The sequence below is a fragment of the Micrasema longulum genome, unplaced genomic scaffold, assembly GCF_059751315.1.
Source record: "Micrasema longulum isolate JH-2025_06_02 unplaced genomic scaffold, ASM5975131v1 h1tg000218l, whole genome shotgun sequence".
NCBI classification, from domain to species: Eukaryota; Metazoa; Arthropoda; class Insecta; order Trichoptera; family Brachycentridae; genus Micrasema; species Micrasema longulum.
Window position 1 is genome coordinate 37413 of NW_028277423.1, and position 18504 is coordinate 55916.

Genomic DNA, 18504 nt, shown 5'->3' on the forward strand with positions numbered 1-18504 from the left:
ATGAGCACTTTCGGGCGAGGAACACGAGCATAATGGTAATTGAAAATATTTAAAAACAGATTCGTAAAAGGTTTCTTTTTTACGTTATAAAATAACATTCTTGAAATAGTGAAAGTGCTAGCCGGGAAAATTTTAATAGCCTTAATGCATTCATGTATAAAAGAGTGAATAATTAATTTTGCAGATAGCGTTTTTTGCGTCATTGTATTTTACCGCGTTTCATTCGCAGCGTCCGTTTGCTGGACTTAAATAATCTACAAATCAATTAATCCCGATCCACCTACGTTTACATTAATTTTTTATCAAAAAATCAACATTTTTGGCTGTCCAACAATGACAGGGGCTTGGGAATTTCGAAGGTTTTGACAACATACGCACATCCCGGAAAATCTAAAAACATCAAAGTGACAAAAGTTGTAGACCCGTGAATATTTACAACAGACGTTTTACCCTTACCGACTTTGCTTTTATTCATTTTGTGAAAAATATAGTAGGTATTTGAAAATTATACTTTTAGCGTTTATTATTATATTCTATACTTTTTGTAAAAAATGATTTAAAAATGACACTGGCATATATTTTATAAGCTTCAGTGATTACGTTTCTTTGACGGTATTCAAGGAATTTGTCTCTAAATTGAAAATGAGCTATTTATTTATTTATATACTCATGCTTTATTAAGTTAGTTCATAACATCTTAAGAACTAATATAAACTTTTAATAATATTACAAATTTTTTATCAAAATTTCTCAATTGCATATTTTTTCAAATTAATTTTAAATATTTTTTTTTTCTATTTCCTTTATTTCTTCAGGTAACTCATTGTACAGCTTCAATCCCTTGTACAATGAGTTTTGAGATTCTGTTTTTTTCCTCATTTATTTATTTATACTTTTATATTGTTTGTATTCTTTTTTTATACAGAATAATGTTCCCTCACTGGGGTGTCCCGTGCCGAGGGAAACATTTTACAAAATGTGAAACATGCCTAAGATAATAATATTTAACAAAGTTATGAAATATATTTAACAAAGTTAAAAAAATTAACAAAAAAAGAACAATAAGAAAAACGTAATTAAACCAATTAACCTAATTATAATTAACATAATAAACAAAATAAAAAACAAAAATATTCATAAAAAACATAACCAATTTATATAGACTAATTAATAAGATTCATAAACAGTGCATATATTTTACATATTTGGCTTGATCCACTCATCGATCCGTGCGCAACCCACCTCCACTATCCATTTCTTAATAACCATTTTTTTTTTTTTGTGAACTTACTTATTGTCCTTATGGATAATGGAAGTAGATTGTACACTTTAACCGAGTAGTAGGTCAATCCTCTTTGACCGAAGGTTGTATTTATTTTTTTATTTTTTTGCAGCATCAGGGTGGAGTATCTAGTAACTATTGTATTTGTAATAGAATTAGTAATCTAATCTTTTTTTTACCCCTTGTTTCATATGTATGTCCGCTGATTGTGCATTTTATGTATTAGGTTAGGTTGATATTAAAAACGAGTACCTTCAATATTTTCAACGGACATATTTCACTGTTCAGATTGTGATATTTGAACAAGTTTTGAAACGAAATACAAAATATTTCCCATACGACCTAATCATTAGAGTTATCGATCATAAATTGACAGGACCGTGTATAGTTTTCCACCGGCTCAGTTTCTGGCATCAGTCGCCCACCACATCTGATACGAGTTTATATAATATCATCCTTTGCCTTCGTCTCGTCGGAAACGGGCTGTTTTTTTGTGGGTATTCCGATATTGCTTTTCCCGTTTTGGTCTCCACATTGGCATATGACAGGCAGAAATCCCGTTTGATGAAAATCCTGTAGATACATTCGGTTAAAACGAGTTACGAATCGAAATTGATAACTCGAAATGTTGCGATGAAATTGAGGTTGTAATGAAAAATGCCCATAGGTTATTTAATTTATTGAATGTTTGCATTTCAATGCATGTTTAATATTGTACTTCAGATATTCCTAAAAGGTTTTTTTAAAAAAGTAATTTTTCTGTATTTTACTCTTGGTGGAACAAGTTAAATATAATATCATTTACACGCGAATCTAAATAACCATCAACATAAAAAAGTTTTTTAAACAAATATTAATAACAAGCATTGTAATCTGTCGTTTACCTCGTCGGTTTTTCCCACTAGCATTCAAATGCAACAAAAAAAACCGTCTCGTCTTTTATTGCACTTTTTTTTTTACGAAAGCTTAGTTCTCGTCTTTGCTGGCACATTATTTGGTTAATTAATTTCACATTATTTCGACGCAATAACGTAAACATTATTTTTCATCAAAATGTTCATTACGACTTACCTATATAAGATGTGTGGTTGATGGTCTTTATATTACTCGTATGACCAGCTATACTAAACACATCTTCTCGTTCCCCAGATTTCGCAAAGAAAACCTCCTTGGCAATCTGTTCGTGTTTTTTATAGTATAAAACATATATATACCGAGTTTCGAAATCTCATTCTTGTAAAATCCGTCGTCGTAGGTTTCCTCTACTCGAAATGATTTATCCCGTTAGTTTCGACTGCTGCATATTTATGTTATGGAAAAATCTTCACTTTTCGACGCGAAAAGCATTCACTTACTGGGCGCCATTGTGCTGCCGGTTCCCGCTCATCATCTCACTATGCAGACTGGATACTGGATTCTGTCCTCTTCAACTGCAACTACTTTCCTCGCTTGACTAGGTAACATTTTACGTGCAAATGTTTCCCTTAGCTTTGTGCTTATTCTGTTTTATCGTCGGCGTCGAGGAGGTGCTATCAAAATACTTCTCCCTTTAATTGCGTAACTTCTCTTTGAAGAATTTCTAATAAGTTAATGGATTTTGTAATTAATGCGAATTCTCGCATTTGAAGCATGGAAGACATTTCCTTTACATTGTATTTTGTTATTGCTTTTTGTAGATTACCAGATATCGATTTTATATCTCTGCTATTTAATCCTGTTTTAAAACTTCATTGATCACCGATTAATTGAAACATGCTACATTTTATGCTCTCATTTCATTAATATCATTATTTCTACCGTTTGGTTAATTTATTTTAGGATACTTTATTTATTTATTTATGACAAAATACGTCGTTTTACTTTTCAAATCAAAAAATATCCGTGGTCTCATAAACAATTATGTACATATTAGTGAATTTTAAAAATAAACATAAACCTATTTATAATCCTGAATTATTTGTATTATAAATAAATTTAGTGGGTAACTTTATAATGCAATTTTTTACCGTTTTCAAGTTAAATAAAAAAATAATCAACAATATTTTGAGTTTGTTAAAATTTTTGTAAACAACAACTGAATTCAACCCCCTTGGTAGTTATCAATATCAATATATTTCAACAGAGATGAGGAACATTTTATAGAAGGGAATATAGACGTCTAGGCATTTACGGGGCTTATGACCTGTCACTGAATGGTCTAAGTGGGCACTTTACACTATTTGTAACATTCACCATTCTGCCTACGTTTGAACATCTATATACCTTAATTTCTTCGAAGCTAGCGAATGACAGGTCATAAGTATTTCATCATATTTTTTTATTTTATTAATTTAACTTAAAAATGTCTTTCTTGCTTACCGTAACACTTTATTTATTGTTTGCTTTACAGCATTTATTTCATAAGCTTATCATATATTTTTATTTTTTCGTGATAATATATGCTTGCTTGTTTATTAATTTAACTTAAAAATGTCTTTCTTGCTTACCGTAACACTTTATTTATTGTTTGCTTTACAGAATTTATTTCATAAGCTTATATCTTTGCATTTTTTGTTTATATGCTTACTGTTTTTTCTTGCATACCTTTGTTATTATTGTTTGATTTTTTTTTTACTTTGTAAAACTTTTTATTTTATCATTTTTAACTAATTTCACATATTTTTCTGTATATTCTGTGTTTATTATTTAGTATGTTAGCATGTATTTCATTATTATTTTTTGTAAATGCCTTTTGGGCTTTAACGATAAAATAAAATAAATAAGGCCTGTAAATGCCTAGACTTCTATATTCCTTCATTTAAATTTTTCTTAATTCCTGTTGTAACATATTAAATAATCAATTGTTAGTTTTCAATATCTACATATTTTTCAGTTCGTGTTTTTAAAACCGTTATTTTTATATCGTTTATTTTGGTATGCTCTTGCGGTTTGCGTATTGCGTCTACTTGAAACAATGCTCGCTAATGAATCTCCATTGTGTGGCGCTAAACAAATGACAATTTCCCGACCAACGAGTGTAATCCGTTGTAACTCTTCATCCTAATATACGGCTTAATTAACTCTGCCGGGACGGGGGCATCGATTGCCAATCATCTGTCACCCGCATCCGCGTCTTGCAAGCCAAATAGGGTGAGGGCAGGTCGCGAGAAACGATGGAGGAATAGGGATGATGATAATCGGTAATGACAATCGAATAACGTGCTTAAATCGGAAAAAAAATATATGCTTTCTCAAATGCCTTAATCTTTATACATTTAGGCCCGTTGCATCTTAAAAATTTAGTTACATTTTTTATCTTTGGAAAAATGTGTTGTTTTTTTTTTGTAAACTTGTTTTACCTACTCTGACAAAAATGTGTATTTTATTTATCAACCTAACTTGTTTCGATGCAGCCGAATTATCACGGAACAGAATGATCGTGGAACTCGAATATTGAAAAATATACTGCTCCTAAAAAAACAGCATTTAAAGTTAAAAAAAATATTTTACAGAATCCTTTTAAACCTATTTTAAAATTAATGTTTCTTTTTTGGTGATACCGTGTGTTTTGGATTTGTTCCGACGTTTTTCCTACCATTACAAAAGCCATCTTTAGGGTAAACTGAGTGTTTTGTAGAAAAAAGTGTGTGTTTAAGTACAGTGCATGAATAATAAAAGAGGCAATTGAAATACACAGACACCCAAATAACATTAACAATGACGACGGGCTTAAATTAAACTCAACATGTTTCCCAGCTCTACATACTACAAAAATGAATAGAAATGTGCCTACTGCCGACTGCGACACGGTACAAATTACTAGTACTCAAACACACACTTTTTTATACAAAACACTCAGTTTACCCTGAAGATGGCTCCTGCAATGGTAGCCGAAATGTTGGAACAAATCTAACACACACGGTATTACCCAAAAAAAAAACATATTGATAACAGTGGCCGGTAAAAATCTTCGCACCTATTTATTTTTAAACTATTCAAAATAAGACATATATGGTATTTTCGATACAGCAAGATTCCACGTTGGGCGCCATTTGTAAGACGTATAAAAATCTGACTTTAAGCTATTTTGAATATTCGATTTTTTCAATACGTTCCGCGCTTCGTTAGAACCGAGAAAACTGGGGTGCCTCCCTAGCGCCTCGCTCAGCTGATCGATCCCCGCTACGCCAGCGTAGAGCGGGCGCGGGTGGATGAGGACAGTAGCGCCCGTGCAGTGGTCGACTACGCTGCTTGCGTCGGCCGTCAGCACTACTACTGCACTCGCGTCCTGTCACCAGCGTTTTGTCCACGAACGGAATTTTTCCAGATAGTGTCAACCTGTGAAATACATGTTTTCCCAAATCCATTTTTTGATAATGATGTCAGTGAAAAATGCATAATTTAAAATATAACCGAACTAAATTAAGCGTTTCCTAATCACATTGATTGAGTATATTTTAATAAATGTAATTTGTTTTGAATGTTTATTTGAATTCTATATTTATAAGGTATCTTAAATGTTTTTAAGCATATTAAAATACGTAATTTATTTGTGCGTAGATGTTTTTATCGTTTTGATTATGTATAAATTTTGCGAACGTTATTTGACATTGTAAATTATAATTAAATTCACAGACGGGGAAAGTGTCAACTTAAAATTTCAAAAGTATGAACGTTGTCGTATTTAATTTTATTTGTTTTCAAACAAAAGCAAGTAATTTTACCTAGACTTTTATTTTTTGTGCATATAAAACTATCTTATCTAATTTAATATGCATAGTGTATTGTGTTTTTATTCTGAATCACTTCTGTATTTGAAGTTGATATCGTGGTGCTATGTTGACATTTCTAATCTAGTCATGTGTGAATACCATATTCTGATTCATTTATAATTTATTCATTCGATCACGATACCCATAAAACGCATAAGTATATTACAGCTCTCCGATAATTTTTTTTCTGTTAAATACGACATTAATGATCATTTTGCCCCAGAAATGTAGACATTGATAAATTAAATGTTCGTCTGTGGTCCGACAGAAAAGGGTCCATTTGAAATAAAGGAAATCATTGTACTAGTAGTTTATCGCCTACCCTTAATTTCAATGAATTGTAATTTTACATTTCGCAGTTTCATGTTTATTTATTTTTTTAAATATAATTGGGTACTCTACAGTCGGCCTCGTGCTGTAATGGTCAGCGCCCTTGCCTACCATGCAAGAGGTCTCTGGTTCGATTTCCGACATGTTTGATATGAAATATTTATTTAAATGGGTGTTTTCACACCAGGATATTTCATAGTCCATGGACAGGTACCTGAAGCGTAAGACTGAAGAAGATTAAATTAAATTAATTTAACAATAAAATTACTATGTAAAGCGCCCTTGAGGTATTTTATTACGAAAATGGCGCTATATAATTTATCCATAATAATAATAACTGATCATTTACCCTCATGTAACAAATAATGATCATGATTCGCTGCGATCGGTGTACCAATGCAGTGCCCTATGCGCCATTTGGTGCGGAAAGGGAATGATGATGATTCTACAGTAAATGTTTTCAGTATTCAAAAACGGCAATATAGGTAATGAAATTAGTTTTTCAGATTTTATTCTATTTTTCTACGTAATTTAAATTCTTAATAACATTTTTATTAAGGTTCAAATTTCAACAACTTAGTAGAATATCTCTATTAATATGCTCAATCAATGGTTCATTCATAACAAAATACTTTGTACTGAATATGTAAGTTCGTAATATTTCAAACATTGTAGCTACATTACAAACTTAACGAGGAATCCCAACAGAGAAAGTAAATTCACTTTACATGAAAGCGGCTCAAACAAATATCATTAATAATATTAAATACATATCGAATTCAGTCGACGTGAAGAAATAAACTGGTGGCAGCTTTAAGATATTAAATTATTAAAAGGCAACATCTGGCTTAAGACAGACGCAGCCGACGTTTGTAATTAAATAACTACTGTTACCTGGAAAAAATAAAAGATAGTCGAGATAAAAACGTTTTAAGCAACTTTTTGTGTACTGTTATTAATGCAATTACATGTTAACACAGATCAAAAGGTTTATGAAAAACCATGAGACTAAGATCTGGGTCTGTATAAAACATAAATTAATACCGTAAAAATCATCAACGATTACATGGCAACGTTCGACATTAGTTCTTAAAGACATTTTCAAAAAGATAAAGGAAACTTAGTAGTGCTCCGTATTAGTTTTTGAAGATATATCAAAACAAAAGTGCATATTTGGAATTCTATTGATTGTTTAGAACATTGTTCTTGACGGTATTTGCCAAAACAGTGTGTAGCCTAATGAGTTATGAACGTCTTTTGTCCTTAAAGACACTTATCTATGTATTATTTGGAGTGATCTCTGTAAATGATTGAGATCGTTTTTTGTACGTATTTGGTGTGATCTTATTAATTATTGCAAACGTCTTAAACTGTGCGTATTTTAAATGGCCTTGACTCTTGAGAACGCCCTTAGTGCATATTCGAAATGAGGTTATCATTAAGTTCTTGAACTACCGAATTACTGCAGAAGTGGTTGAAGAAGCGCAGCATTCAGCAGATATCGCCATGCCCTGAGCATGTGAGGAGAGGCTCGCATGGCGCTGACGGGGCCCCCGGGCGGGGCTCCCCCTGCCGCAGCCTGCGCGCCCCCCAACCCCTGACATGTTCTCGGAGCTGTGCAGGGAGACGCTCCGAAGGGCGTGCTACGCCATCACCTACTGCAGGGACAATGCGATGGACACGTGTAAGGAATAATGGTCTTTACCTTGTGTACTTCTTGTTCGCCTGGTAGGCATTCGTATTATCTATCAGGCGAGCAGCATATTTGTAAATACACGACGCTTTATCTATTCGGGATGCTTCGGTATCACTCAGAAATACGTCTCCTGTTCGGTATGTTTCGAAATCGTTTGGGCGCCTGTTAGTAATTAGTACTGTTCGATTTCGTAAGCCAAAAATCGCCCCTGAAAAGCGCCTGCTAACCTCATTCAACATAAACATTCTCGTTTTCTTTTTAGTATCTCTGCTTCGCCATAAATCTCCTTCAAAAGTATTTGTTTAGTTTATTTTTCTACTGGGGTGAATAACGTGCGGGTATTTACGAATATGCAGGCAGGCAGTTACCAAAACCTTTAAATGATGAAGTAATATTGCATGTTTTTATATTTACGGTTTTTACTATTTTTTTCTATTCTGTTTGTTTAGTTTTAAAAAGGTTTATTTGAATTGTCTAAAATATCAAGCTGTACCTCAATCCATTTTGTAGCTTTATCCCTATCAAAATTTATCGGCTCATTTTTACGAAATTTTCAACTAAATTTAAGGACTAAAAAACTTATACTATTGGTAGATAAAATACAGTAAATAATATCTGACACTGTCTAACATACGAGGGCTGTCCGATAAATTTTAAGAATAGCAGTGAAAATTATTTTTCGCACGAAATACATTTTATTTTTCAAACATGATCACCCTCTTACGTTTTTTCAATAATTATTTTCCATCATTAATATATAATAATAATAATAATAGAGTATTCATCAAATAAAATACACGTGTTTTTTCTATAATTACACATTATAAGAATAAAAACATAACGTATTGACACATATTTGTCCCGATAAACTATTTAATAAGATGTAATAACTTAAATTTACATATGTTATTAATTAAAAATACTTGGTACACTTCCACTTATTCGTTTGACCAATTAGCGCTTTCACCCTCTAATGAACATCTTCAGACTGGTGAATATTATACAATGTAAGGATAATTTATATAAAACTAAATATTATCTTAAGTTTAGGTACATTTGAAAATAAGTTGAAAGATATACAATACGCAATACTTCATTGAATCAGAGTGGGACAAATAATTTAAACATATGATGGCGGTGTACTGTAAGAGAGGATTCTATTCTTTGAAAATTATTTATTGTTTTATAACAATGTGCATGGTCCCACTAAGGGTACTACTAAGGGTGAGTTTTTTCATTTTATCTGCTGATTTATCAAAATTCTATCGCTGTTATTTTTTTTCCTATTTATTTTTAAAATATCTAATCTATCTAACTTTGGACCTTTATATCCTACATGTAAATAAGTGAAAGTGAACCAAATATTTTTAATAATTAACTTATACTTAAATATAAGTTATTATATCATTACAATGGAATTCCATCAAGAATTATCAATAAATAATTTAAATCAAATATTAAATAATAGTTTGTCATCGGGTGCTCAGACATTAGTTTCTTGAAAGATTCAAATAAAAGAGTACAGACATAATATTGTACAGATAATAATGAACATATATTTTTTTTGTGCTTTGAAAAAAAAGCAGTATTAAGGGGAAAGAAAGAAAACATCTAAAAAAAACCAAGTAAAATGGTTTGAAATAAAATATTTTCTTAAGAAGTAGAAAAATAGAGAAAAAGTCATTAAAATTAAAAAATATACATTATATATTTGAAACTTTAAAAAAATGTAAAAGTAGTGGGTGCTCATAAATGCAACCAAAACAAGTTAAAAACATTCTAAAACTATTCCGGTTTATCTCCAAAATACTCATCCACGGCTGCAATGACTTCTTCATTCGGTGTAAAACTTTGTTGTCTGTGCTTTCCGGCAAGAAATTTCTTCAGGTTAGGAAATAGACACTAGGGACTAAATCTGGTAATATGATGGATGTTCAAGCAATTCATACTTTGATTCATTCATTTCATTCATCTTAGCCATTGTCAAAATGCTTTTGTGAGCAGGTGCGTTGTCTTGATGAAAAATGATTGTTTCCTTCACTAACCCTGGTCTAAGCTCACTCGTTCTTTCATCTATGATCAAAAGAGCTTGTATAATATTCCAAATTTATTGTTTTACCTTTCTGAAGATAATCGATCAGAAAAATTCCTTTCCGAAAAACTGTTGCTATAACCTTTCCTGCTGATGGAGCTGCCTTCATTGGTTCACTTCCACCGGCTTCAATCTATTGCTTTGGCTGTTCTTATTAGTAGTGGACCCAAGTTTTATCAACAGTCACAAAACGTCGTTTAGAATCCAATTCATTTCGCTTAAAACAATCCAAACTAGCTCGGAAAACAACAATTCGAATGCGTTTTTGATCAATAGATTGCAAATGCGGCAAATCTTGCTCAAAGCTTTTTCATCTTTAATTCCTCATGTTAAATAAATATGACCCACCCGGTCTTTTGAGATGTCTAGGGGCTCAACTGTTTTGCGCACTTTTAATTGTCGATCATTTGAAATCAAATGACTTTTCGAATGTCTGGTGTTGTAACAGTTTTAGGACGTCCAGTGCATGGATTAGAGATAAAATATTAAACTACAAGGTAGATACTAACCTCCTAAATAAAATACAAATAAATACGGGATTGAGAACACTCAAACATCGGGAAATATTTAAACTGCCTTTGTTTTCAAATAATGCTACATACCTCATACCCATGGCCCGCATGCGTCGGGAATATAATATATACTGCCGAAACAATAAAATTGACATTTTTCATGATACTCTCTCAGCTTTTGCGAATAATCTCTTAGGAATAAATCTTATTCAATAAGTACACATGTACAACTTATTTTTTATTGCATTGTATCCTGTATGAAAAAATATTTATTATAACTTAATATATAAATCTATTTTGTGTAATTATATAATTGAAGATATATATGCATGTAAAATTGTATCGACGAATGCTTTCAAATTGTATGTTTTCTAGTATGTATCTTTGTTGAATTACCTAATAAAATAAAAAAGAGATTGGTTTCGTGAAGACGTTTAAAAAAAAATAACAGTTTAGTGCAGTGTGTGACACCCCCCCCCCCCTCTACCCCATTTCTTCAACACTTCTTTCGAATAAAGATATTTCTTTCTTCGGTTATTTTTTTTGGCTTTGTACGTTTTTAATATTGGGTACTGTAAAAACTAGTTATTTTCAGAATTATTTGAGTCGCATGCATAATTAAATGATAATAAAAGCTATATGAGGTTCTTGTAGATCTTCCGCTAAAATCTGCGTCATTGATGTTAGATATAGTTTTCCGCACTTATTTATACTGTATGGCTGAGTTGTTTTTACTTGTAGTATATCACTAAATCGCCTATGTTTCAGATAGTTTGAAAATAATTCACAATCTCCATTTGCGCCACTCATAAAAACAAATCTCTCGCTAATTTATCTAAATTTTATACGAATTTATGCGACAATTAGCCCCGGGGCTTTTAAGGATCATTTTATAGACAATTTCGCAGTATTTTTGTTTTAGAGCGTTCCTTTGGGAGCCAAACCATTTGGTCTTTTCTCTCCATTTAAAGTTTCCTCGGTCTCAACTTTATTATTTTATTCTTGAGAAATTTATATCGGGTATAACATTTCTTTAGTCTTGATGCTTTTGTCTGGAAATATAATATTATTAAGGTTTTCCTTGAACATCTTGGTCTTAGTTTCAACAGGTAACAATTTTTTTTCTGCGTGAGTAAATGCGTTATTTTATACTTCCTTTTGACAATGGAAAGCGTAATGGACTAAAGTTTTATTTAAAAAATACACTGGTGTTAACTTTACTATGGTGAAGGGTTTTCCTGCGTAAAATATTTTTGAATTTTCACCACCAGCATTATGTTACATAATATACTTTATTCATAATTAATCTATTTTGCCTCGTTTTCTTACTGTAGACGAAGCAAAATCTTTTAATTCACAAATGATTTAAAAGAGCTTGTAAATTTATATTGCTCTAAGAAGACATTAAAATCAGGATCGTATTAACTCTTGTGTGGCTGTGATGTCACACTAGTCTACATACGATACAAGACTTTATATAATTGTTTTATTTTTTTTAATGAAGAAGTTGTATTTTCTGTAATCTTCAAATGAATATTTCACACCGGATTTGGAAAGTAAAATTTGTATAACTATGCTGGATTTTAAAACAAAAAATATGCATCTACGCAAAGAATGAATGTTCGCCAGTACAGCGATAAATCTGTATGAGAGCGCTCATTACAAGAAAGGCAGAGACGCTGTTCTGTGGGCAGTGTTTGCGTAAAACAGATTCAGCCAATTATCTACGGTGATGGGGGACGCACGCATGTAAAATGAGCGTCGTATTTAAAATGTTTAATTAATTTTTTTATAACAGGGCTAACTTATATGTTATTTTTTATGAACTATGGAAAAGGAATTATTAAACAGTATGTCTCCATGTTTTTTTTTCAAATGTCTGAACTTTAAAATATTCCGTCTTTTGCTTGTGGTAACACGATTTTACATCACCGCGCGCAAATGAATTATTTACCACAGTCTTTTAAGACTTAATGTGTTAATTTTATTTTAATATGTATAAGTTTTTCACAATTTTATTATGTAAATATAATTCTTACGTGTTTACCAAAATTTGAAGTATGTCCAAATACTTATAAACGAATTTGAATTACGCTCCCTAGGAAATCATTAAGATTTAAATCTTTTGCAACAGAGAGGAAAAACATTTTTGAGATGGGATTATGACCTGCCCTAGGCCGGTTTAAGTTGCCACTTTAAACAGCCCGTCAATACAGGTTACAGCTTTTTTACGTCACCATAATCAACAGATGGAAGAGTTCAGGAAATGTGGATGTTTATAAAAAGGCAGAATGGTGAATGTTACACGGTGATGTAAAGTGGCCCCTTAAATCAACCGAGGGCAGGTCAGAAACCCCGCATAAAAAAATGCCCAGAGTTCTATATTCTGTTTTCAAAAACGTTTTCACTCTGTGTTGCAATTTGTTTTTCGTGATTATTACGATTTGTCTTATCATGATTTCTGTACAAAAAAATGTGATTATGCTAGCCTATCTACTACAAGTTTTTCGTTTTTTCAGTTTAGTTTTAATTTCACATTTTTTGAAAGAATTACTTTTGTATTAACTTTTAATTCCCGCTTAGCATATTTTCGTGCGGGTTTTTCTAGTGGCAGCGCGCGGAGTGATATTTCCCTTCCGACCGGGTATTATTCCGCGCGGGTGACTCCTCACTCCTATACACGGCCCATCATCCCACTTCGAGGGTACAGTGCGTGATGCCATTACCAGGGCCGCGATTACAAACCCTATCTTCATCGGTACATATCGAGACCAATATTATATATGTTATACATTAATGATTTGTCACTGTACAATTTCAAGGGAAAAATTATTATGTATCCGACGACATTGGACTATTTTGTAAAAATCAAACAGACGTATTAACAAACAATGACATAAACAAAGACCTAACTATGTTGACTAATTGGACAAACACAAACTTACTTACACTTAATGAAAAAAAATGCAATATTATCCATTTTTAATCTAGAAAAAAATGTCATAATGTAGATGCTTACATAAATAATGAACGACTTACTGAAATTGAACATGTTAAATACTTAGGACTAACAATAGACAGACAATTAACATGGACAATTCATATCAACAATTTAATTAGCAAAGTGGCGACATTATCAAGATTTTTTTTAAAAATCAAAAATTTTGTTCCGAAAACGGAAGAAATTCTAATACATGAAGCCTATGTAACAACTAAAATATGTTATACGCAACTACTATGGGGAGCAGGATATCAAAATGACATAAACAGACTACAAAGACAACAAAATAAAATATTAAAGTTAGTATATGACCTTCCCTATCTAACTGCAACTAGAGAACTTTTTAAACAAACTAAGCAATTAAATATAACTGAACTCTTTCAACTAGAATCATTAAAATTTATCCATATATTAGCCACTAATGTAATTGTAGACGAAGAACTAAAACTTGTAAAAAATTGTAGTCAACATGGACATAATACGAGAATCTCAGACAAATACCATATACAACTTTCTAAAACAAGACAAGGGCAATCAAGACTAATGAACCAGGGACTGAAATTATCCAATAAACTACCAGGCAAAACTAAACTAAAGACTAGGACAAACTTTTCAAAAGACGTAAAAAATATTATTTTGAACAACAGAGTATGAATGAAAAATGTATATGAAATAAGGCAGCCTCTAAGCCATTATAACTCGTATCCCATTATTTATCATAATGCTAATATATCGTAAGTAAATACTTATTTTATTTGATAAAACACGTAGAGATAATGGAAAAGTTCGACCCAGTAAGGAATTGTGTTGTAATATTTAAAATATATATTTTTAATTATGTGCCCAGGTTCCTTCATGAAGTGCAAAGTTTTTTCAAACTTAACGTAATTTTGGCTATCCTCCCGGGTGACATTTGGCCCCTCGTGTGAGTCGTTTATATGTCACTTTTAATTAATTTATCCATTTCGAACTAAATCAATTCTCTATACGTTTTTGTAAAAAAAAATTGCATAAATTAAATTTTGTCAAATTTTCGGAAAAATGTGTCTTTATAATACGGTTATTTGATGCTAATAAAAAATTTTGAATGTGTTCTTTTATTAGCTCGATATGCATATAAATGTTTTTATCCGCGCATAAATAGTTCCGTGTATTTAAATTTGTAGCAAATGAGAGGGAAAACAGTTTTGGGATAGAAAAATGGAATTCTAGACATTTACTGGACTTGTGAGCCGTCAATGGCTGGTTTAAGTGGCCAATAAACATCTATAAAGGTTTTAGATCTTTTACTCTACAAAAGTCAACAAATGAATGTTTGAACATAGGGAGAATGGTGAATGTTACGCGTGTGTGAAGTGGCCACTTTAACCAACCAATGATGGGTCATTAGCTCTGTGATTACTTAGACTTCCATATTCCCTTATGGTGTTTTCCCTCTCTGTTACAATATATTTCAATCTTGATAACTCTCCAGGGAGTGAAATCCAGCCTTGTCTACGAACATTTGGACACACTAAAAATATTGTTGAATTCTGAATGTCATGAATTCTATCAATTAGCGTAATTAATATAATAATTAAAATATTACTTATTTCTTCATTTATTAATATGTTTATTACCAGTGAATATATACGTTCAAAAAGACCCTTTTTTAAAAAACTATTGTTTCCATTGTGTTCTGAAAGTGGCGACATTTCTATCGAGTAGTCATCAAACAAATTCAAACCTTTATTAAAATGGGTTGACTTGATCCCGTCAGTTTTACCTTCGGAAGCTTAAAATCATCTTAAATTCCAAATTTTCCATTTACAGTGATCAACAACAACAACAACAAACCATCACGCCGTTTCCCCGTAGGGGTAGGCAGAGAGGATAGAACGCCATAACACTATATCTTGGCATACAGACCTCGCTTCCTCTACATTCATACATCTTCTTATGCACGCACGCCGATTATTCCTACTTTTGACATGTCCATCTTCAAGTATTTGATGGACTTGATCGTGCCATGTCTTTCTCGGTCTTCCTCGTTTTCTGCATCCATCAACATTTGCATCGTAGATCCTTTTAGTCGTTCTTTCGCTGTCCATTCGCTCTACATGTCCAAACCAACGCAGCACCCCTTTCTTAATTCTGTCAATAATGCATGTCTCAGCCTTACACACTTCACGGATCTCGACATTTGTGCACCTATCATACATCGTTTTACCACACATTCGCCCGAGGGATCGCATTTCGACAGCATTCAGCATTCAAATTAAATTATTTTCTGAATGTTATTAAATATTTGTATAAAACTACTTATCGACTTTTCTGTGTCTACCATTGAAAGACTAAGATATTAGATATTGAAAAGTCGGTAAGTGGTTATATACTAATATTTAATAACATTTAGTAAAATGTTTGTGAATAAATATTGCCGTATTAAATCGTGTCCTATTTTATATCAACATATTAGAACATTTGTACAAACATACGTTCCTCTTGGCTCATTCCTTCACCTCGCATTGTTTATAGCTATTGAGAATATTGGTAAGATGTTTGTTGGCTACAAAACTAGGATTCGGGTTTTCTTGCCACTCGCGCGGTTCTGTTACTCTGTTACTCTGTTTCCTTCAATTTATGTTGTTTCCAGTAGTTGGCACTATGTTCCGAGGCAGCCGACACTTTTTCTTAACATTTTTTTCGTAGTTTCTCCGAAATAGCTCACATAAATTTTCTTTCTCTTTTCTTTTCTTCTTTTCGTCTTTGCAAATAGGTAACAAAACTTTGTTCACATTTTTTTTAAATTTACATTCCCAATTTGCTTAAAAAACTCTAGATTTTTTAAAACTAAGTAATTGTTTTTGTTAATTGTACCGTAATCTTGGATGAAAAAGAAGCTGGTTTCAGTGACTTTGTGCCGTTAATCAGCAGCAAGAGTTCTCGAGTCCCGATGTAATATACATGAAATACTCATTTGAAGGTGTCCCTCGAATACGGCTCTTTACAATATATTGCAACAAAAAGTGGTTTTATTATTTTAAACGGGTCTTTTTTTTATAGTAGCGAAATTCGTGCTTCAATTTGCCCTAAAAAAATGCTTACATAATAATAAAGGCCTATTGCTAGCTTCTATTTTTAAATGATTTTTTTAAAGAGAAATACTCGAGTTCTTATTATTAACTCAAATATTTAAATTTTCAGACCATTTTCTAAAAGTACTAACCTGTGCTGGAAAAATGGAAATTGAGTAGTGGTACAGTGAAATTTAAGCCTTGGACCTTTGGTCTGTGAGTCCACAATACTACTACGGGACCACAACCTGTTTCAAATGGATTGTTATTCTAAAAAAAAAAATTGTGGCTTCGTTTAATAGTATTTTAACAAATAAAAAAATATTTAAAAAAAAAACACTGAACTTCTTCATTAGATTAAATATATTATTATATGTATGGGCGGGATGAACAATTACATAAGTCAACTTTTTCGTTGTTTTATTTCATTTTCTCAGCTTGTAGTATGCAACTATGTTTACACGTGTTCCAAAACACGTAAGTCAAATAATTTTACTAAGGATAATATTATCAATGTACTTTATCACACAAAATAAATTTATTAGTCATCGGCTACAAAAAAGTTTTCTCGAAGAAGAACCTTTTGTAACTTTATGCTTTAAACGACGTCACATTAAAAAGTTTTCACATATCTCCAAGCACAAGAACTAGTCTGTTTTTTGGAAAGTAACAGCTATAACACTAAAAAATCATAAAAGTTGATACTTTAGAAGAAAAAAACAAAAATAAATTATTTAATTATATTAATCAATAAAAAAAATCAATCATATATTCCTAATTTTTATCAATAATCCAATTGTTGTAATTATGGAGAAAAAAGGATATTCTTTCAGTTTTAGATTTGATTCCCGCTATGTTTGAGACACAAGAAACTGTCTTCTGAAAAGTAAGGCATTTTGACTTATGCGATTGTTCCCCACCTATAAATATTATCATAGATATTAAGTCTGTTCATGTCAAAAGCGGACAGAAGCGAAGGGCATGTATGACAAGATGTATGAATGTGGAAGAGGCTAGGATTGTATGCCAGGATAGACGTGTGTGGCGGTCCATTCTCTCTGCCTACCCCTACGGGGAAATGGCGTGATGGTAGTAGTAGTAGTAGTTGTAGATAAATCATTACTATCGTTGATATTGAAGATAATTAACATGTATTTTTCTATAAAGAACATAGTATTTTAGGCATTAATAAAATTATTTTAAAAAAACGTATGTCGTTTTGTTAAATTATTGCGTAATATAATAATTTCGTACGTAGCCCTGTAAAATTATAGAAATTTTTATGTAATATCTAATACAGTATTTTGCTAAACCGTTATAATATTTACCACTCTCCAAAATATACTCTTCCCTTTCATGTCAGAATAATATTTTTTTTCCACTTTCGTGAAACGGTAACCCCCTGATATTACACAGATAAACCTTGGAGTGAATGGGACAATATTTTATATCCAAACCCTCACTCTTTATATAACATTCTCATATTGCGAGACAAGCGAGGGCAGCCCGGCACTGCTCCCTGGAATCGGCATTTTGATTTTTTCCCGCCAAATGTCAAAGTTCCCGCTCGGGAATTTATTTCCGGGCCACGCGTCCTGAATTGCTTTTCCCATCACGAAGTCTCTAATTAGGGAAGAGACACTCGTACTATTAGCGGTAGGAACTAGCATAGCGCCCGCTTCCGGCCCCTAGGAAGGTTTCCACTCTGGTTGAGTTTTGAAATAATTGTTAGAACAGTTCTCAAGCCTTCGGAACAAACATTGTAGAAGAACGTATCTACTACA

The 18504-nt window shown here is 32.1% G+C and overlaps 1 protein-coding gene across 10 annotated transcripts in view; it reads left to right on the forward strand.

The window, feature by feature from the left end:
• The window catches only part of LOC148283593 (uncharacterized), a 123706-nt gene that overhangs the window by 30585 nt on the left and 74617 nt on the right, over positions 1-18504 (forward strand). For 3 of the 10 annotated variants that reach the window (XM_088243580.1, XM_088243585.1, XM_088243587.1), the window contains exon 1: positions 7951-8047. The exons of the other annotated variants lie outside the window; for them this stretch is intronic. In XM_088243580.1, the coding sequence (XP_088099706.1) occupies positions 7966-8047 (82 nt within the window). In that variant the 5' untranslated portion in view covers positions 7951-7965. Of the gene's footprint in view, positions 1-7950; positions 8048-18504 lie in introns of those variants that run through there. 10 annotated transcript variants of the gene reach the window in all.